The sequence below is a fragment of the Procambarus clarkii genome, chromosome 90 (genome assembly GCF_040958095.1).
Source record: "Procambarus clarkii isolate CNS0578487 chromosome 90, FALCON_Pclarkii_2.0, whole genome shotgun sequence".
NCBI classification, from domain to species: Eukaryota; Metazoa; Arthropoda; class Malacostraca; order Decapoda; family Cambaridae; genus Procambarus; species Procambarus clarkii.
The window spans coordinates 13190838-13211425 of NC_091239.1; the positions used below are offsets into that span (position 1 = coordinate 13190838).

Consider the following 20588-nt stretch of genomic DNA (forward strand, 5'->3'; position numbering starts at 1 on the left):
TATTATATTTTTTGCATCTCTTTCTTTTACTTTTGATAATCTTGACTGGAGATAATTGGGCTTAATGACTGATTATTCTCTCATTTATAGAACAAATTTTTACGTCTTACAGCTAAAACATGATAGATATATTTTTTTGACAATTTTGGGGACATCGGTGCTTACTATTTTACTGTAATTCAAGAAAAAATTACTTGTTTTGATTTGTAATTTTAGAATATTTTAAAGATCCAGCCGATGTATGAATTGCCAAAACGTTCACATAGTTGCATATAGCAAACACATTGTCAATGGATTGATTTTAATCCGACCGTGTTGGGCACATACCCGACAGTAACCACGATGAGAAATCGCGAGAGGCTGACCCCAAGCGTCTGGTTTCGAACCTCGAACCATTGCCAATGGATTGATTTTAATCCGACCCTGTTGGGCACATACCCGACAGTAACCACGATGAGAAATCGCGAGAGGCTGACCCCAAGCGTCTGGTTTCGAACCTCGAACTAATACCTACCTGTTTCTCAGATAAGTTGAGATACGTAGCAATCTCTATCCGTCGGAGGCGACTCAGGTACATGTTGGCGGAGAACTCTCTCTCTAACTCCAGCAGCTGTGTGGACGTGAAGGCCGTCCTGATCCGCTTACAGGAGGGGACGTCCTCCGTTGGGGACTCCGAGCGGGGCCTCGTAATTCCTGGAGGAGGGGGTGGCGGGGGAGTAGGTGGTTAGTGGTTAGTGGTGGGGGGGGAGGGGTACTGGAGAGGTGTGGGAATACTTTGTGGTGGAGGGAGAGAATGGTTAGTGGTTTAGTGGAGGGAATATAGTTAGAGTGAGAGACTGAGAGAGAGAGAGAGAGAGAGAGAGAGAGAGAGAGAGAGAGAGAGAGAGAGAGAGAGAGAGAGAGAGAGAGAGAGAGAGAGAGAGAGAGAGAGAGAGAGACAGAGACAGAGAGAGAGAGAGAGAGAGAGAGAGACAGAGACAGAGACAGAGACAGAGAGAGAGAGAAAGAGAGAGAGAGAGAGAGAGAGAGAGAGAGAGAGAGAGAGAGAGAGAGAGAGAGAGAGAGAGAGAGAGAGAGAGAGAGAGAGAGAGACAGACAGACAGAGACAAAGAAAGAGACAGAGAGAGAGAGAGAGAGACAGACAGACAGAGCCAGACATACAGATAAATATTAAAAACAATTCAAAATTCATATAAAAACACATATAAAACCAATAAAAACACGATATCCAAAAACCCTGACATCTCAAGCAAGAGACATCAATCCCAAACCTCTTTTTGAGCATCTGAACCCATCTTAAAACCAGTTTAGCCAAGACATGACAGGTAGCGAAGTCATAAATTACATAATATACAACTATACTAACCCCTAACAACCCTCCAAAAATACATATATATAATACACTTACATTCCTAATACAATCTTATCAATATCTCTATTATTATTCTCCAAAAATGTGAGAATGTGTGTTTGGCAACACTCTATAGTCCCAGTGTTGCCATCTGAGTGTGTTGGAGTTAAATATATTTAACATTGAGACATTTGTGTATTGTTAATTGTTATATTTGGTTAATGTGTGTTATTTTGGGGGGTTTATGCTATTTTTTTATTTTATGTTATATTGTGTTAGTTTGTGTTATATTTTGTTAATGTTTCTAGCCCTATGGTTTAGTTAAGGATATGCTAAGTTATCAGTGCTCAGAGGTAAGACAAGGGGGAAGTATGCCAGTATAAGGGGATCACATCTTGACGACGCCTCACACCAGCCACAAACCGGAGGCGACTACTCTATAAGGCAGAGACAACCACCAATCTTCACTAATGCGTCTCAATTTTGTTCGCTATCTTGAGATGATGATTTCGGGGCTTTAGTGTCCCCGCGGCCCGGTCCTCGACCAGGCCTCCACCCCCAGGAAGCAGCCCGTAACAGCTGACTAACACCCAGGTACCTATTTTACTGCTAGGTAACAGGGGCATAGGGTGAAAGAAACTCTGCCCATTGTTTCTCGCCGGCGCCTGGGATCGGACCCAGGACCACAGGATCACAAGTACAGCGTGCTGTCCGCTCAGCCGACCGGCTCCCTACGCCCCCCCCCCCCCTTCATCGTACAGATTACAAAGTACTATGGACAGCAGCGGCTCAGAAATATCCACGTTTTCTTTGTCATCGCCTCGGTAGGTTAGGTTAGGGTAGGTGGCTTGGGGTTTCTGGTTAGGTTAGATATCTTTACATATCTGAAGAGGATCGTGATTAATCTATCCGAAGAGGGGGGGGGGGGTTAAAATGTGCTAAAATTATCAGGTTATCGGAAGTCCTTTTGATGCTAATTTGCAACTCATTAGCGTCTACTTATCTGAAGTTGGGAAGCGAAATGCAAATTCAGTTTCCAGGATCCTAGTTCCTTGTATCCATATCCCAGCTCCTTGTATCCACATCCCAGCTCCTTGTCCTCATATCCCAGTTCCTTGTATCCATATCCCAGCTCCTTGTCCTCACATCCCAGCTCCTTGTTCTCATATCCCAGCTCCTTGTTCTCATATCCCAGTTCCTTGTTCTCATATCCCAGCTCCTTGTCCTCATATCCCAGTTCCTTGTATCCATATCCCAGCTCCTTGTCCTAACATCCCAGCTCCTTGTTCTCATATCCCAGCTCCTTGTCCTCATATCCCAGCTCCTTGTCCTCATATCCCAGCTCATATCCCACATCTATCTCAGCTTTACAATGACTTCCAATATTTTATCCCCCCTTTAATCATTCACTTTCCTTCTCAGCTGACCCCCCCCCCCCCAAAAAAAAAGCCCAAACGAGCCAAACAATTTAAAACAGCCTCAAAACAGCTGTAAAAATGTGTAATCTCTTGTGTGAAATATATACATAAAATCCTATTTACCTCCTCGTCCCACAGATACAAAAAAAATATATATTATCCGGGTCTAATTACAGCGCCCCATTCACCTGTCCTATTCTAACGAGCCTTTTGGAGCCGGTCCTGTTCAGGAGGAGGAAGAGGAAGAGGGATAGGAGGAGAGAAGAAGAGAGGAGACGAAGGAGGAGGACTGGTACGGATACTAACCGGCCGGCCGGATATAAATAAACCGGTTTTAGTAGTCTCCTGGTACCGAACACTCATCGCCAACCGAGATCCGGATTTTGATCCAAATCGGCGCATTCTTCATTCTTTTTTTTCATAATTATTATTATTACGGATATTGGCGGTTTATCTTTGTCATTTTGAGGATGTTGCGTGTCTGTCTGTCTTCAGAGAGAGAGAGAGAGAGAGAGAGAGAGAGAGAGAGAGAGAGAGAGAGAGAGAGAGAGAGAGAGAGAGAGAGAGAGAGAGAGAGAGAGAGAGAGAGAGAGAGAGAGAGAGAGAGAGACAGAGACAGATACATTTCCACGTTAGGCTTCAACTTAAAGTCTTCCTGTTCTAGGGATACCTATATCTTCCCTATGGACTCCTCTAAGTATCTTTTATGTCGTAAACATGTCCGTGTCATAAACTAGACTAGTGACAGATTTCTGAACATTCTTGGTGTTTTTCTTCTATTCTTGAGAATGTTTGGGACTGACGCTGGAGCTGTATATTCCAGCATCAACTTCGATTGGTTGGTACAGTAGCAGTCTTGTGCCTTGCATGGTCGGCGTTCGATCCCCAATGCTTCAAATAGTTGGACAGCATTCCTATTCTCCATTCATATATTCCAGCGCCTTAATCTCCTCATATCCCAGCTCCTTGTCCTCATATCCCAGCTCCTTGTCCTCATATCCCAGCTCCTTGTCCTCATATCCCAGCTCCTTGTCCTCATATCCCAGGTCCTTGTCCTCATATCCCAGCTCCTTGTCCTCATATCCCAGCTCCTTGTCCTCATATCCCAGCTCCTTGTCCTAATATCCCAGCTCCTTGTCCTCATATTCCAGCTCCTTGTCCTCATATACCAGCTCCTTGTCCTCATATCCCAGCTCCTTGTCCTCATATCCCAGCTCCTTGTCCTCATATCCCAGCTCCTTGTCCTCATATCCCAGCTCCTTGTCCTCATATCCCAGCTCCTTGTCCTCATATCCCAGCTCCTTGTCCTAATATCCCAGCTCCTTGTCCTCAAACCCCAGCTCCTTATCCTCATATCGCAGATCCTTGTCCTCATACCCCAGCTCCTTGTCCTCAAACCCCAGCTCCTTATCCTCATATCGCAGATCCTTGTCCTCATATCCCAGCTCCTTGTCCTCAAACCCCAGCTCCTTATCCTCATATCCCAGCTCCTTGTCCTCATATCCCAGCTCCTTGTCCTCATATCCCAGCTCCTTGTCCTCATACCCCAGCTCCTTGTCCTCATACCCCAGCTCCTTGTCCTCATATCCCAGCTCCTTGTCCTCATATCCCAGCTCCTTGTCCTCATATCCCAGCTCCTTGGTCGAAACATGACTATATTGGGGCATCTCTGAGCCGAGACATATATATTGCTATGGGGAGAATAAACATCATATATCCTGAATATAAATTTAAACCAATATAGCAATTTATAGTTTATATATAAACTTCTTCACAAAGAAATTAGCAAATTTAAAATCTAATGATAATATATTCCAAGTTAATAATTGAGCTATTACTAAAAACTAAAAAAAAAATGACAAGCCGCTAAATTCCTGTCCTTGTCGCCATTAGAAAGAGATAGTGGCCCCTCAGGTAAATTCAGGTAAAAACAAAAGGCAATTAAGATTTTATCTTAATATGTTGTCCATTGTGTGGGGAAAAAAATTCCTTTTTTTAAAGAGGCTATTAAAATTTAATTTCAATTAAGTTCAATTTATTAATTTTTTACCAATTTGATTTAATCTTTTCAACTGTTTAAAACGCTGAATACACGAAAGGTTTATATTTCTCTTTAAAACTTGTGAAAACAAAAAAGTTTTAAATGTGAAACGTGAAACGCTAAAACCGTTATAAGTTTTAAATTAAATTTTTAAGTTTAAAAATCATAAAACGACTTATAACTACTAGCCCCTTTGTAACGAGCAGTTAGGTTGAGATAAAGAGGTGTTACCAATTTATAACGAATCATTATATTGCCGTAAAACATTAGAATATAAAGATATAATGATCTAATTTGCATTACTAATTTTTGACATCAGAGCTCGGACCAAGAAAATGGCCATATCTCATTTATAAACTAAAATACTGCAGAGATTAATTTGCTATAAATCTATATAGATCTAGTTTATATCTTTAGGCCTACTTTTTTTATTTATAGGCCTATTTTGTATTGAAAAGCCTATTTTTAATTGGTGTTTAGACCCAGATAGGTCTTTTTGAATCATATATATATATATATATATATATATATATATATATATATATATATATATATATATATATATATATATATATATATATATATATATATATATATATATATATATATATATATATATATATATATATTAAACAAAGTAATTAACATATATTAAATTATTTTAAATAAACAAATAAAATTGTATTTTAATAGCAAATAAAAAAATATATAATACTTATTATTATATATATTTATAATTTGATATAATAAATACTATTTTCATTGCCTATATAAATTATTTTGTATATTTCATTCATAAAATAAATTAATATATTTGAATTACTTTGAAGATCATAGTTAATATGACAGTGGTTGATTGATAGATAATAAGTATTACTAATAGATATTATCTATCATTATAAGAAATAGCACCAAAAATAATAAATAATTATACTTAAAAATGACAATTTGAATAAATCAGAAAAAGAAAAACAATTGCTTTTATAAACACTTTGATAGATGCCAAACAAAATTAATTCGAGTAACAGTTCAATGAACACTGTTGACCAGACCACACACTAGAAGTTGAAGAGACGACGACGTTTCGGTCCGTCCTGGACCATTCTCAAGTCGATTGTGATGAGGACAGGTAGGGACAGGAATTAAATAGGCAAGAGAGAGCTGAGGAGGAAAGTCAGGTGTAGGGGATAGTAGTAATGAGAACTGCAGCAGGCCTATTGGCCCATACGAGGCAGCTCCTATTATAACCACCGAAAGTCTTACTCTGAAATTGGTTTGTTTGTATAGGAATATGAACCTTAAAGGCCTTTTTGGGTGATGTTTGCAGTTCGGTAACTACATTGTTAACTCACACTCGGGTATCCCGGGTTCAATCTCCGGAAACTGAGGGCTAGCTGGGTGCTTGGGCTCGTTTCTTTTCACCTCATGCGCCTGTTCACCTAGCAGTAGTTAGGTTACTGTTATGGCGATGCTTTGTAGGGAAGGGTACTTGTTAGACCTAAGGTGTGTGTGGGGGGGGGAGATAGTAGCCTAAACTATATTCATAGTTTATTCATTTAGAACTACAGACTATGAATAGTTTTTCAAGGTGTGTGTGTGTGTGTGTGTGTGTGTGTGTGTGTGTGTGTGTGTGTGTGTGTGTGTGTGTGTGTGTGTGTGTGTGTGTGTGTGTGTGTGTGTGTGTGTGTGTGTACTCACCTAATTAAGCTTGCGGGGGTTGAGCTCTGGCTCTTTGGTCCCGCCTCTCAACCGTCAATCAACAGGTGTACAGGTTCCTGAGCCTACTGGGCTCTATCATATCTACACTTGAAACTGTGTATGGAGTCAGCCTCCACCACATCACTTCCTAATGCATTCCATTTGCCAACCACTCTGACACTATATATTTGTATGTGTGTGTATGTGTGTGTATATATGTGTGTATATATATATATGTGTGTGTGTGTTTGGGCTCTCGTGTGACTATATAAGCATCTGAACTTTCCTAAAATAACACAAGAATGGAAAACAAATCCTCTGAACACCTGGAATGACACAAAGAAAATTATTGAACTAAAGGAACGACCCGGAACGGTCCAGGGCGAAACGAGAATTGCTGAACAACAGACTGTGATCACTGGGGACACGTGGAACGGAACAAGGGGGAAAGAAGTCTAAGTGGCATATCAGAGTACGTGACAAGGGACTTGTGTGTGGGACACAGACGAAGAGACAGGAGACATAGACAGCCAAGGAGACAGGAGACATAGACAGCTAAGGAGACTGGACACAGACAGCCAAGGACACAGAAGACACAGACAGCCAAGGAGACAGGAGACACAGACAGCCAAGGAGACAGAAGACACAGACAGCCAAGGACACAGGAGACACAGACAGCCAAGAAGACAGGAGACACAGACAGCCTAGGAGACAGGAGACATATACAAGAAGACAGGACAGAAACAAAGAGACAGGAGACATATACAAGAAGACAGGACAGAAACAAAGAGACAGGAGACACAGACAGCCAAGGACACAGGAGCCACAGACAGCCAAGGAGACAGACAGAAACAAAGAGACAGGAGCCACAGACAGCCAAGGAGACAGGAGACACAGACAGCCAAGGGGACAGGAGCCACAGACAGCCAAGGACACAGGAGACATACAGCCAAGGAGACAGACAGCCAAGGAGACAGGAGCCACAGACAGCCAAGGAGACAGAAGAGACAGCGCCCCGGGTTCTGTCCAATCACCACTACTCTTCACCACATACATAAGTGAGTCAACATTAAAACTTTAGCGTAAAGTTGAAGAATTGGACAAAAACGTTTAGGCTCGAAAGTAACATTTAAAATTGACATTAAACGTTTAAGCTTTGAGGTGAACGTTTAGGCTGGAGATTGAACGTTTAAACTAGAGAATGAACGTCTAAGCTTGAAAATAAACGTTTAAGCTAGTCGGGGAAATGAACGTTTAAGAATAAACGTCTCAGCTTGAGAGTAAGCTTTTAATCCAGGAAGGAACGTTTAAACGTGGAGCTTAAACGTTTAATTAACCTTGAAGATAAACGTAAAGTGAGAAAAAAGTGTCAATAGTGACGATCTAAGTGTCTAAGTGCAGGTTGTAAGTGGATGAAATCATAAAAAAACAGCCTATTGGTAATTATCCAACTACCTGACAATTAGCCTAACAATCTATTCACATAACAAACATTTAAGAGTATAAAATGACCTAAAGTTATAGACTGAACACCTTGAAGAACTTCAAGAATGACTTGAAATCCATCAAAGTTGTTTGAACAGACTCTGTTTCGTAGCGGGGGCAAGATCTAGGCCTATTGCAAGGCTCTTATATGTATTTACCTAGGCCTATATGGCTCTATGTAAGCGTGTATATATATGCTTGCAACATGCACAGGTGTTATTGGTGTCAAGGGTAGTTAGTGATGGTAATTTCACATGTTTAATGTTAGAGATTAGCAGTTAGGACGTAACTGAATCACTTGATATGAAACATTACCAATAGGAAGTTCTCACCTTGAACTGGAGACTTCTTCTCTGGCGGGATGGGCGTGTTGAGCTGTGGGCGGGCGTGGGCGGCCGGGACATAGAGAGGGCTGTAGATATGCGACATAGTCATTGGCAAAGACACGGGTACCGGCCGCAGGATGGGCGTGGGCGGGAGGCTTGCGGGCGTGTGGGTAAAGCTTGACCCCAGCGTGGGCGTGAAGCTGGAGAATGTGGGCGCCATGGCTTGCTTCAACGCGGGCGGGATGGGCACGCAGGAACGACAGGAGTATAGCGATATGACATCGCTATGTTTACCCGGAGGGCATGGGTGGAGAGGTAGGAGGGCGGGCATGGGCGTGCCCCCAGGCGGGCTGTAGGAGCGGTGCCCACGCCCACTGGTTTCCGACGCCCGCGGGGAGATGAGGGAATCCACGAGGAATGAACGAGACATGATCATGAACCCAGAGGCACACCGCTGGCACCGTTTTAAGACAGATAGTGACACCAGAACCTGTCACCTTGAGTGACAGTGTCACCCTCCTGGTGTAGGCACTCCTGGCACTCTCAGAGGTCAACCCGTGGCACCACCTCAGGTCACGAGGCTCTGGGGGGGAGGGGGGGGAGTAACGTAACTACCAGTGCCAATCAATCTTAACTACTGATTAACATGTCAATCAGTTTTAAGCTAGATCAAATCACCCGTCGAAGTCAGATATCTTCCAATCATTGTCCAGCGTCTCAGAGTGCCTCAACCACCAATCAAGCACGGAAGTAGCCTCAAACGAGGCAATTGGAGGTGAACTGGAGAGTGAGATTGAAACGAGGCGTCTACAAGGACCCCCGGAGCGCAACTGGCGCCAAACACGGCTTTCATCCACCCAGTAGCAGCTCTCACCCATCCAATCCGGAGCCAGAAGGAGATATCCCCCTAGCCGCAGCCGCAAGCGACTCTCGCCTTAGCGTCAACGGTACACAAGGGACATGTACCGCCCGCGGCCTGACCGCAGGTTGGCGCCGAAACACCCCGCAGGCGGCAACACCGCACGTGCGGGCTCTGATTGGCCGACCGAACGCTTAACGCGCCACTGTCGGCCTTGCTAACGAGGCATGCGCTCTAAAACAACCAATCCCCTTATCTAACAACCCACAAAGATACTTCAGACCAATCACCACCCCTTAACAACCCTAAACCACCTTGTAACTACCCGCTAAACAACTGAATCACCCCTTCACAAGCACTCAAACAATCCTAAGAACGACAAATATGTCGTCACGATAATATTCACTATGGGAGCTCCTCCCACACCAACCGTCGACAGCCAATGGGAGTCGAACAGGGAGGAGCCACTTCGGCGCATTAACTACCCACTACCACCACTACCAGCCCATTAGTATTTAACTCACTGAATTCACGAAAATGAGTACTTTAAAATGCCCATTTAATGCACGGGGTGTGTGAAATAATGGTGATGTTGGGAGAGATGGGGTCTACACTCCCTTATCTCCTCTCTAATGGGTCTCTGGAAATATCACCCATTATCTCCTCTCCAATGGGTCTCTAGAAATATAACCCATTAATGGAACTAATGGAACTATATATATATATATATATATATATATATATATATATATATATATATATATATATGTCGTACCTAGTAGCCAGAACTCACTTCTCAGCCTACTATTCAAGGCCCGATTTGCCTAATAAGCCAAGTTTTCCTGAATTAATATATTTACTATAATTTTTTTCTTATGAAATGATAAAGCAACCCTTTTCTCTATGTATGAGGTCAATTTTTTTTTATTGGAGTTAAAATTAACGTAGATATATGAGCGAACCTAACCAACCCTACCTAACCTAACCTAACCTATATTTATAGGTAAGGTTAGGTTAGGTAGCCAAAAAAAGCTAGGTTAGGTTAGGTTAGGTAGGTTAGGTAGACGAAAAAACATTAATTCATGAAAACTTGGCTTATTAGGCAAATCGGGCCTTGAATAGTAGGCTGAGAGGTGCGTTCTGGCTACTAGGTACGACATATATATATATATATATATATATATATATGTCGTACCTAGTAGCCAGAACGCACTTCTCAGCCTACTATGCAGGGACCGATTTGCCTAATAAGCCAAGTTTTCATGAATTAATATATTTTCTCTAATTTTTTTCTTATGAAATGATAAAGCTACCCATTTCATTATGTATGAGGTCAATTTTTTTTATTGGAGTTAAAATTAACGTAGATATATGACCGAACCTAACCAACCCTACCTAACCTAACCTAACCTATCTCTATAGGTTAGGATAGGTTAGGTGGCTGAAAAAGTTAGGTTAGGTTAGGTTAGGTAGGTTAGGTAGTCGAAAAACAATTAATTCATGAAAACTTGGCTTATTAGGCAAATCGGGCCTTGCATAGTAGGCTGAAAAGTGCGTTCTGGCTACTAGGTACGACATATATATATATATATATATATATATATATATATATATACATATATATATACATATATACCTCCTCTGGCGTAAGTGTGTGTGGGGACCCCAAGCCTTGGTGAAGAGAATACCGAACTTGCACTCTAAACGACCAATAGGCCTCAAGGGAACGAGGGAAGATGCACAGGTTTCGTAAGGGGTGAGTATACATACTTGATGGGTTCTAGTTCAGGGGTACCGCCTTATGGTCATCACAATGAGAGAGAGAGAGAGAGAGAGAGAGAGAGAGAGAGAGAGAGAGAGAGAGAGAGAGAGAGAGAGAGAGAGAGAGAGAGAGAGAGAGAGAGAGAGAGAGAGAGAGAGAGAGAGAGAGAGAGAGAGAGAGAGAGAGAGAGAGAGAGAGAGAGAGAGAGAGAGAGAGAGAGAGAGAGAGAGAGAGCGAGAGCGAGAGCGAGCGAGAGCGAGAGAGAGAGAGAGAGAGAGAGAGAGAGAGAGAGAGAGAGAGAGAGAGAGAGAGAGAGAGAGAGAGAGAGAGAGAGAGAGAGAGAGAGAGAGCGAGAGAGAGAGAGAGAGAGAGAGAGAGAGAGAGAGAGAGAGAGAGAGAGAGAGAGAGAGAGCGAGAGCGAGAGCGAGCGAGAGCGAGAGAGAGAGAGAGAGAGAGAGAGAGAGAGAGAGAGAGAGAGAGAGAGAGAGAGAGAGAGAGAGAGAGAGAGAGAGAGAGAGAGAGAGAGAGAGAGAGAGAGAGAGAGAGAGAGAGAGAGAGAGAGAGAGAGAGAGAGAGAGAGAGAGAGAGAGAGAGAGAGAGAGAGAGAGAGAGAGAGAGAGAGAGAGAGAGAGAGAGAGAGAGAGAGAGAGAGAGAGAGAGAGAGAGAGAGAGAGAGAGAGAGAGAGAGAGAGAGAGAGAGAGAGAGAGAGAGAGAGAGAGAGAGAGAGAGAGAGAGAGAGAGAGAGAGAGAGAGAGAGAGAGAGAGAGAGAGAGAGAGAGAGAGAGAGAGAGAGAGAGAGAGAGAGAGAGAGAGAGAGAGAGAGAGAGAGAGAGAGAGAGAGAGAGAGAGAGAGAGAGAGAGAGAGAGAGAGAGAGAGAGAGAGAGAGAGAGAGAGAGAGAGAGAGAGAGAGAGAGAGAGAGAGAGAGAGAGAGAGAGAGAGAGAGAGAGAGAGAGAGAGAGAGAGAGAGAGAGAGAGAGAGAGAGAGAGAGAGAGAGAGAGAGAGAGAGAGAGAGAGAGAGAGAGAGAGAGAGAGAGAGAGAGAGAGAGAGAGAGAGAGAGAGAGAGAGAGAGAGAGAGGAGAGAGAGAGAGAGAGAGAGAGAGAGAGAGAGAGAGAGAGAGAGAGAGAGAGAGAGAGAGAGAGAGAGAGAGAGAGAGAGAGAGAGAGAGAGAGAGAGAGAGAGAGAGAGAGAGAGAGAGAGAGAGAGAGAGAGAGAGAGAGAGAGAGAGAGAGAGAGAGAGAGAGAGAGAGAGAGAGAGAGAGAGAGAGAGAGAGAGAGAGAGAGAGAGAGAGAGAGAGAGAGAGAGAGAGAGAGAGAGAGAGAGAGAGAGAGAGAGAGAGAGAGAGAGAGAGAGAGAGAGAGAGAGAGAGAGAGAGAGAGAGAGAGAGAGAGAGAGAGAGAGAGAGAGATTCACAATTGACATATTAACACAAACTTTCATTATAAATCCATACAAGTAATTACATCAACTTTACATATTAATACATTCAAATTATACAAACATTATACAAATATAATACAATGAGAAAATATAAAACATCATTATATATTTTTTTAAGTTAAATTATCACTTTTTTTTTCAATATATTTATCCCACGAAGATTTCGCTACCCAAACACCACGTTTTCTGAACCTTTTCTAACCGTCTCTTTCTGTCTCATTCTATGTCGCATTCTCTGTTTAATTCTCTGTCTCATTCTCTGTCTCACTCTCTCTCTCACACACACACAGATACATTGAAGGAAAACAGAAGAGTAAGGGGAGACATGATCACCACCTACAAAATTCTCAGGGGAATCGACAGGGTAAACAAGGATAAACTATTCAACACTGGTGGTACGCGAACAAGGGGACACAGGTGGAAACTGAGTACCCACATGAGCCACAGGGACGTTAGAAAAAACTTTTTTAGTGTCAGAGTGGTTGACAGAATGCATTAGGCAGTGATGTGGTGGAGGCTGACTCCATACACAGTTTCAAGTGTAGATATGATAGAGCCCAATAGGCTCAGGAACCTGTACACCTGTTGATTGACGGTTGAGAGGCGGGACCAAAGAGCCAGAGCTCAACCCCCCCGCAAGCACAACTAGGTGAGTAAGGGGATACATTAAGTCAGCCTGAGGCCAGCGGCTCTACGCTGTAAACTATCTTTGGAAGGCATTTACAATTCTCCTTTCGTTGGGATATAGAGGTGAGTACGCTATCTGCCGGCCACCTGCAGGGGGGGGGGAGGGGCAGGGGGGAGGTGGACGGGGGGGGGGAAGGGGGAGGGGGCAGAGGGGGAGGGAACGGAACGGAACTATCAGGGTGAAAGCGCCAAGCCATTACGACTATATAGCACTGGGAAGGGGTCAGGATATAAGAATTTAGGATGGGACGGGGGAAAGGAATGGTGCCCAACCACTTGTATGGACGGTCGGGGGATTGAACACCGACCTGCATGAAGCGAGACCGTCGCTCTACCGTCCAGCCCAAGTGATTAGATCTATCAGGGGAAAGCATCAAGTCATTATGACTATATAGCACTGGGAAGGGGGTCAGGATAAGGATTTGGGATGGGACGGAGGGAAAGGAATGGTGCCCAACCACTTGTGGACCGTTGCTATCCTATTTATATGTGCCTCAGGAGATAGATTAGGTGTTACGTCCACTCCCAGGTCTCTTTCGCGCGTCGTCACAGGTAGGCTGTTCCCCTTCATTGTGTCCTGTCCCTTTGGTCTCCTATCTCCTAGTCCCATTTCCATAACTTTACATTTGCTCGTGTTGAACTCCAGTAGCCATTTCTCTGACCATCTCTGCAACCTGTTCAGGTCCTCTTGGAGGATCCTACAATCCTCATCTGTCACAACTCTTCTCATCAAGATTGTGTGTGTGGTGATCTACCACCAACATAACCCGTAACAATCTACCACCAACATAACCCGTAACAATCTACCACCAACATAACCCGTAACAATCTACCACCAACATAACCCGTAACAATCTACCACCAACATAACCCGTAACAATCTACCACCAACATAACCCGTAACAATCTACCACCAACATAACCCGTAACAATCTACCACCAACATAACCCGTAACAATCTACCACCAACATAACCCGTAACAATCTACCACCAACATAACCCGTAACAATCTACCACCAACATAACCCATAACAATCTACCACCAACATAACCCGTAACAATCTACCACCAACATAACCTGTAACAATCTACCACCAACATAACCCGTAACAATCTACCACCAACATAACCTGTAACAATCTACCACCAACATAGCCCATAACAATCTACCACCAACATAACCTGTAACAATCTACCACCAACATAACCCGTAACAATCTACCACCAACATAACCCGTAACAATCTACCACCAACATAACCCGTAACAATCTACCACCAACATAACCCGTAACAATCTACCACCAACATAACCCATAACAATCTACCACCAACATAACCCGTAACAATCTACCACCAACATAACCCGTAACAATCTACCACCAACATAACCCGTAACAATCTACCACCAACATAGCCCGTAACAATCTACCACCAACATAACCCGTAACAATCTACCACCAACATAACCCGTAACAATCTACCACCAACATAACCCGTAACAATCTACCACCAACATAACCTGTAACAATCTACCACCAACATAGCCCGTAACAATCTACCACCAACATAACCTGTAACAATCTACCACCAACATAACCTGTAACAATCTACCACCAACATAGCCCGTAACAATCTACCACCAACATAACCTGTAACAATCTACCACCAACATAACCTGTAACAATCTACCACCAACATAACCCGTAACAATCTACCACCAACATAACCCGTAACAATCTACCACCAACATAACCTGTAACAATCTACCACCAACATAGCCCGTAACAATCTACCACCAACATAACCTGTAACAATCTACCACCAACATAGCCCGTAACAATCTACCACCAACATAACCCGTAACAATCTACCACCAACATAGCCCGTAACAATCTACCACCAACATAACCCGTAACAATCTACCACCAACATAACCCGTAACAATCTACCACCAACATAACCCGTAACAATCTACCACCAACATAACCCGTAACAATCTACCACCAACATAGCCCGTAACAATCTACCACCAACATAACCCGTAACAATCTACCACCAACATAACCCGTAACAATCTACCACCAACATAACCTGTAACAATCTACCACCAACATAACCCGTAACAATCTACCACCAACATGACCCGTAACAATCTACCACCAACATAACCCGTAACAATCTACCACCAACATGACCCGTAACAATCTACCACCAACATAACCCGTAACAATCTACCATCTACTTAATAACGCAGCCGATGAATATAATGCTACACGTATTTAAGTGTTATAATAGAGGGAAAGTGGGCCCTATGGACGCCCTTAAGTGTCATGTGAGGGGAAGTTATCGACCTGTTGTTGCTGTCCACCCTCCCCTTAGCCACCCCTTCCTCTAAGGGGACCCTTAGGATCTTCTTGAGGTGATTTCGGGGCTTTAGTGTCCCCGCGGCCCGGTCCTCGACCAGGCCTCCACCCCCAGGAAGCAGCCCGTGACAGCTGACTAACTCCCAGGTACCTATTTTACTGCTAGGTAACAGGGGCATAGGGTGAAAGATAGAAGGATAGGATAGAAGAACATCTATCATAGATAGAGAGGAAATCCTTAGCATAGAAGTCTATGATGCCTTTTGACGTAGCTCATCAACTGTTTATCATCTGGAATGGAAATAGTTCGAGCCCTGAACATGGAGGATCGACTGGGCCCAAATCCTTATTTACTGCTAGGTGAATAGGCGCATTAGGCGAAAGAAAATGTGTCTAATCATTTCCATCTCGCCCAGCGATCGAACCCGGGATCGCAGAGCGTGAGTCGAGAAGAAAGCCGACGGATGTCATGCGTGTTCTTATACAGGGAGTGCAGCTATATATTTAGCATAGTCTCCTCTTCTCATTTCCGTTTTCTCTCCACAATTTTATTCGAATTTATATTCCTTTTTGTTAATATATTGTTATTACCATCAGGCATCTGCCCAGAAGCCATTATTATATTAAATAATATCTCCGCTGACAAAGGTAAGGTGTATAAAGGACTCAAGCGAGCCTCTGACAAAGAGATTTTCCCGCGCCAATAAACATCAACAAAAGACCGCGGAAACAAATGAACATCGCGTGGATCTGCCACTCAGGCTTCTCCCTCAAAACCCTTATACATAATTCTCCTAAAAACATTCATTTGTAAACTTTATACCTTATATTCGAAGCTTATTTCGTTGTTAAATCAAAGGCAAAGTATAAATGAAGTGATAAACAGTTACATCCGGGCACTCCATAGAGTCGGGAAACTCGATCTCCGGAACGCACCAGCAGGAGAGTTGGATACATTACCTAATCCCTCCATTATGGGATCAGCGCCATTATCTCATCAGCAAGCGATTGCCCTCTGTTTTACAGCTCGGTGTAGCTTACCCGCTCAGTAGGATCCAACTCTGTATCCTGGGAACCAATAGGGCCAGATTCACGAAGCAGTTACACAAGTACTTACGAACGTGTACATCTTTCCTCAATCTTTGACGGCTGACGAACCTGGGGCCAGATTCACGAAGCAGTTACGCAAGCACTTACGAACCTGGGGCCAGATTCACGAAGCAGTTACGCAAGCACTTACGAACCTGGGGCCAGATTCACGAAGCAGTTACGCAAGTACTTACGAACGTGTACATCTTTCCTCAAATTTTAGCGGCTTTGTTTACATTTATTAAACAGTTTACAAGCATGAAAACTTGCCAATCAACTGTTGTTATTGTTATAAACAGCCTCCTGGTGCTTCGGAGCTCATTAACTGTTTAATAATTGTAAACAAAGCCGCCAAAGATTGAGAAAACATGTACAGGATGTACACTTACGAACCTGGGGCCAGATTCACGAAGCAGTTACGCAAGCACTTACGAACCTGTCCATCTTTTCTCAATCTTTGACGGCTTTGGTTACAATTATTAAACAGTTAATGAGCTCCGAAGCACCAGGAGGCTGTTTATAACAATAACAACAGTTGATTGGCAAGTTTTCATGCTTGTAAACTGTTTAATAAATGTAAACAAACCCGTCAAAGATTGAGGAAAGATGGACAGAGGTTCGTAAGTGCTTGCGTAACTGCTTCGTGAATCTGGCCCCAGGTTCGTAAGTGCTTGCGTAACTACTTCGTGAATCTGGCCCATGGGAGGCTATTAACCTCTTAATCTCCTTCACTACACAGCCTTAGCGTCTTCAAGGACAATTCAACACCACTCTACAACCTCCACAACCTACAAGACCCACTTGTTGATGGTCTTGAAGCCTCTTGACCTCAAGAGGGTTATTAAGGCCTCTACAATACCTTCCTAACCAAGAAGTAAGTACACTTTAGTCTTGGACGTAAGCACTTACTGCCCCATGTGATGTCTTGGAACATTTGCGACTCTGGGACGTCATGGGACGCGATTCTGGGACGTCATGGAATATCTGTGATTCTGGGACGTCATGGAATATCTGTGACTCTGTGACGTTTTGGAATATCTGTGACTCTGTGATGTCTTGGAATATCTGCGATTCTGGGACGTCATGGGACGCGATTCTGGGACGTCATGGGACGCGATTCTGGGACGCGATTCTGGGACGCGATTCTGGGACGTCATGGAATATCTGCGATTCTGGGACGTCATGGAACATGTGTGTGTACTCATCTATTTGTACTCACGTATTTGTGCTTGCAGGATCGAGCACTGACTCTTGGATCCCGCCTTTCCAGCCATCGGTTGTTTACAGTAATGACTCCTGTCCCATTTCCCTATCATACCTAGTTTTAAAATTATGAATAGTATTTGCTTCCACAACCTGTTCCTGAAGTGCATTCCATTTTTCCACTACTCTTACGCTAAAAGAAAACTTCCTAACATCTCTGTGACTCATCTGAGTTTCCAGTTTCCATCCATGTCCTCTCGTTCTGTTACTATTACGTGTGAACATTTCGTCTATGTCCACTCTGTCAATCCCTCTGAGCATTTTATACGTTCCTATCATGTCCCCCCTCTCCCTTCTTTTTTCTAGTGTCGTAAGGCTCAGTTCCTTCAGGCGTTCTTCATATCCTATCCTTCGTAGCTCTGGGACGAGTCTCGTTCCAAACTTCTGAACCTTTTCCAGTTTCATTATATGCTTCTTCAGGTGGGGACTCCATGATGGCGCGGCATACTCTAAGACTGGCCTCACGTAGGCAGTGTAAAGCGCCCTAAATACCTCCTCACTTAGGTTTCTGAATGATGTTCTAACTTTTGCCAGTGTAGAGTACGCTGCTGTCGTTATCCTATTTATATGTGCCTCAGGAGATAGATTAGGTGTTACGTCCACACCCAGGTCCAACATACACGCGCGATTGTGCGTGTATGTGTGTGTACTCACCTAGTTGTGCTTGCGGGGGTTGAGCTTTGGCTCTTTGGTCCCGCCTCTCAACTGTCAATCAACTGGTGTACAGGTTCCTGAGCCTACTGGGCTCTATCATATCTACATTTGAAACTGTGTATGGAGTCAGCCTTCACCACATCACTGCCTAATGCATTCCATCTGTTAGCTGCGTGTGTGTGTGTGTGTGTGTGTGTGTGTGTGTGTGTGTGTGTGTGTGTGTGTGTGTGTGTGTGTGTGTGTGTGTGTGTGTGTGTGTGTGTGTGTGTGTGTGTGTGTGTGTGTGTGTGTGTGTGTGTGTGTGTGTGTGTGTGTGTGTGTGTGTGTGTGTGTGTGTGTGTGTGCGTGCGTGCGTGCGTGCGTGTGTGTGTGTGTGTGTGTGTGTGTGTGTGTGTGTGTGTGTGTGTGTGTGTGTGTGTGTGTGTGTGTTTACTAGTTGTGTTTTTGCGGGGGTTGAGCTTTGCTCTTTCGGCCCGCCTCTCAACTGTCAATCAACTGTTTACTAACTACTTTTTTTTTTTTTTTTTTTTTTTTTTTTTTTTTTTTTTTTTTTTTTTTTCCCACACCACACACACACACACACCCCAGGAAGCAGCCCGTGATAGCTGACTAACTCCCAGGTACCTATTTACTGCTAGGTAACAGGGGCACTTAGGGTGAAAGAAACTTTGCCCATTTGTTTCTGCCTCGTGCGGGAATCGAACCCGCGCCACAGAATTACGAGTCCTGCGCGCTATCCACCAGGCTACGAGGCCCCCCAAAGGGGGGCCCCCCAAAGGGGGACACACACACTACGAGTGTGTGTGTGTGTGTGTGTGTGTGTGTGTGTGTGTGTGTGTGTGTGTGTGTGTGTGTGTGTGTGCGTGCGTGCGTGTGTTTAGCCTCCAGAAACTGTCCAACTCCCAGGTACCTAATTACTGTTAGGTGAACAGAGGCATGAGGTGCAAGGAAACGCCTTGAAATTGTTTACGCTCCGGCCAGAATTCGAGTCCGAGGCTTTGGGCAGCGAACCGAAGTCGTTCTCTCTCTCTATCTCTCTTGCTTTCTCCCCTCCTCCCTTTCTCTCTCCCTCTCTTTCTCTCCCTCTATCTCTCAGTCCCCCCCCTTCTTTCACTCCCTCCTACTTTCACTCCTTCTCTCATTCCCAAGCATCTGGCCTCATTCTTGAACAGACAAGCATCAACACATTTCCATTATATATATATATATATATATATATATATATATATATATATATATATATATATATATATATATATATATATATATATATATATATATATATATTTCTCAAGGCGATTGCCAATTAAAATGGATGTTATTATTCTAATTAAACCCCAAAAGATGAATGTTAGTCCAATTTGTCACAAGAGACCAGAGACCTGTTTGTATTTTCAATAAGCGACACAACGTTAGCAACACTCCATGCTACAGGGACGACTCCGGAGAACTTGTGTTCCTGCTCCAGTATGGCGACAAAAGCATCATAATCGACACAACGTTAGCAGCCCTCCATGCTACAGGGAGAACTCCGGAGAACTTGTGTTCCTGCTCTAGTATGGCGACCAAAGCATCATAATCGACACAACGTTAGCAACACTCCATGCTACAGGGAGAACTCCGGAGAACTTGTGTTCCTGCTCCAGTATGGCGACCAAACCATCATAATCGACACAACGTTAGCAACACTCCATGCTACAGAGACGACTCCGGAGAACTTGTGTTCCTGCTCTAGTATGGCGACCAAACCATCATAATCGACACAACGTTAGCAACACTCCATGCTACAGGGAGAACTCCGGAGAACTTGTGTTCCTGCTCCAGTATGGCGACCAAACCATCATAATCGACACAACGTTAGCAACACTCCATGCTACAGGGAGAACTCCGGAGACCTTGTGTTCCTTCTCTAGTATGGCGGCCAAAGCATTATAATCGACACAACGTTAGCAACCATCCATGCTACAGAGACGACTCCGGAGACCTTGTGTCCCTGCTCTAGTATGGCGACCAAACCATCGCAGCATAATACAAGTGAAGCATAGAGGAAGAGAATACATCACAATCAAAGTGTTGATGTTTCTGCTCATTCTGGACCAAAACAACATTGAGGGTTCATATGTATGAGTTTATATGTAGGATATCG

The 20588-nt window shown here is 43.8% G+C and overlaps 2 protein-coding genes across 2 annotated transcripts in view; one reads left to right on the plus strand and one right to left on the minus strand.

Annotated features, from left to right (window-relative positions):
* Window positions 1-326: 326 nt before the first annotated feature.
* Window positions 327-8749, minus strand: LOC123746486 (GS homeobox 1-like). Its single transcript, XM_045728012.2, has 2 exons — window positions 8326-8749; window positions 327-693 (listed from the first exon to the last, which is right to left on the minus strand). The coding sequence occupies exons 1-2, from the start codon at window positions 8747-8749 to the stop codon at window positions 413-415; spliced, it is 705 nt and encodes a 234-aa protein (XP_045583968.2). The 3' UTR covers window positions 327-412.
* A 530-nt stretch (window positions 8750-9279) lies between these two features.
* Window positions 9280-20588, plus strand: part of LOC138359407 (LIM domain-binding protein 3-like) — a 42616-nt gene continuing 31307 nt past the window's right edge. Inside the window, exon 1 of the mRNA XM_069318543.1 lies at window positions 9280-9305. Within this exon, the coding sequence (XP_069174644.1) occupies window positions 9280-9305 (26 nt within the window). The remainder of the gene's footprint in view (window positions 9306-20588) is intronic.

Bases quoted from the DNA above. Each gene is read 5' to 3' on its own strand.
- LOC123746486 (XM_045728012.2), bottom strand. From the start codon at position 8,749: ATGTCTCGTTCATTCCTCGTGGATTCCCTCATCTCCCCGCGGGCGTCG. The intron at 694-8,325 runs GTGAGAACTTCC...CCCCTCCTCCAG, and splicing joins GAAGAAGTCTCCAGTTCAAG to GAATTACGAGGCCCCGCTCG.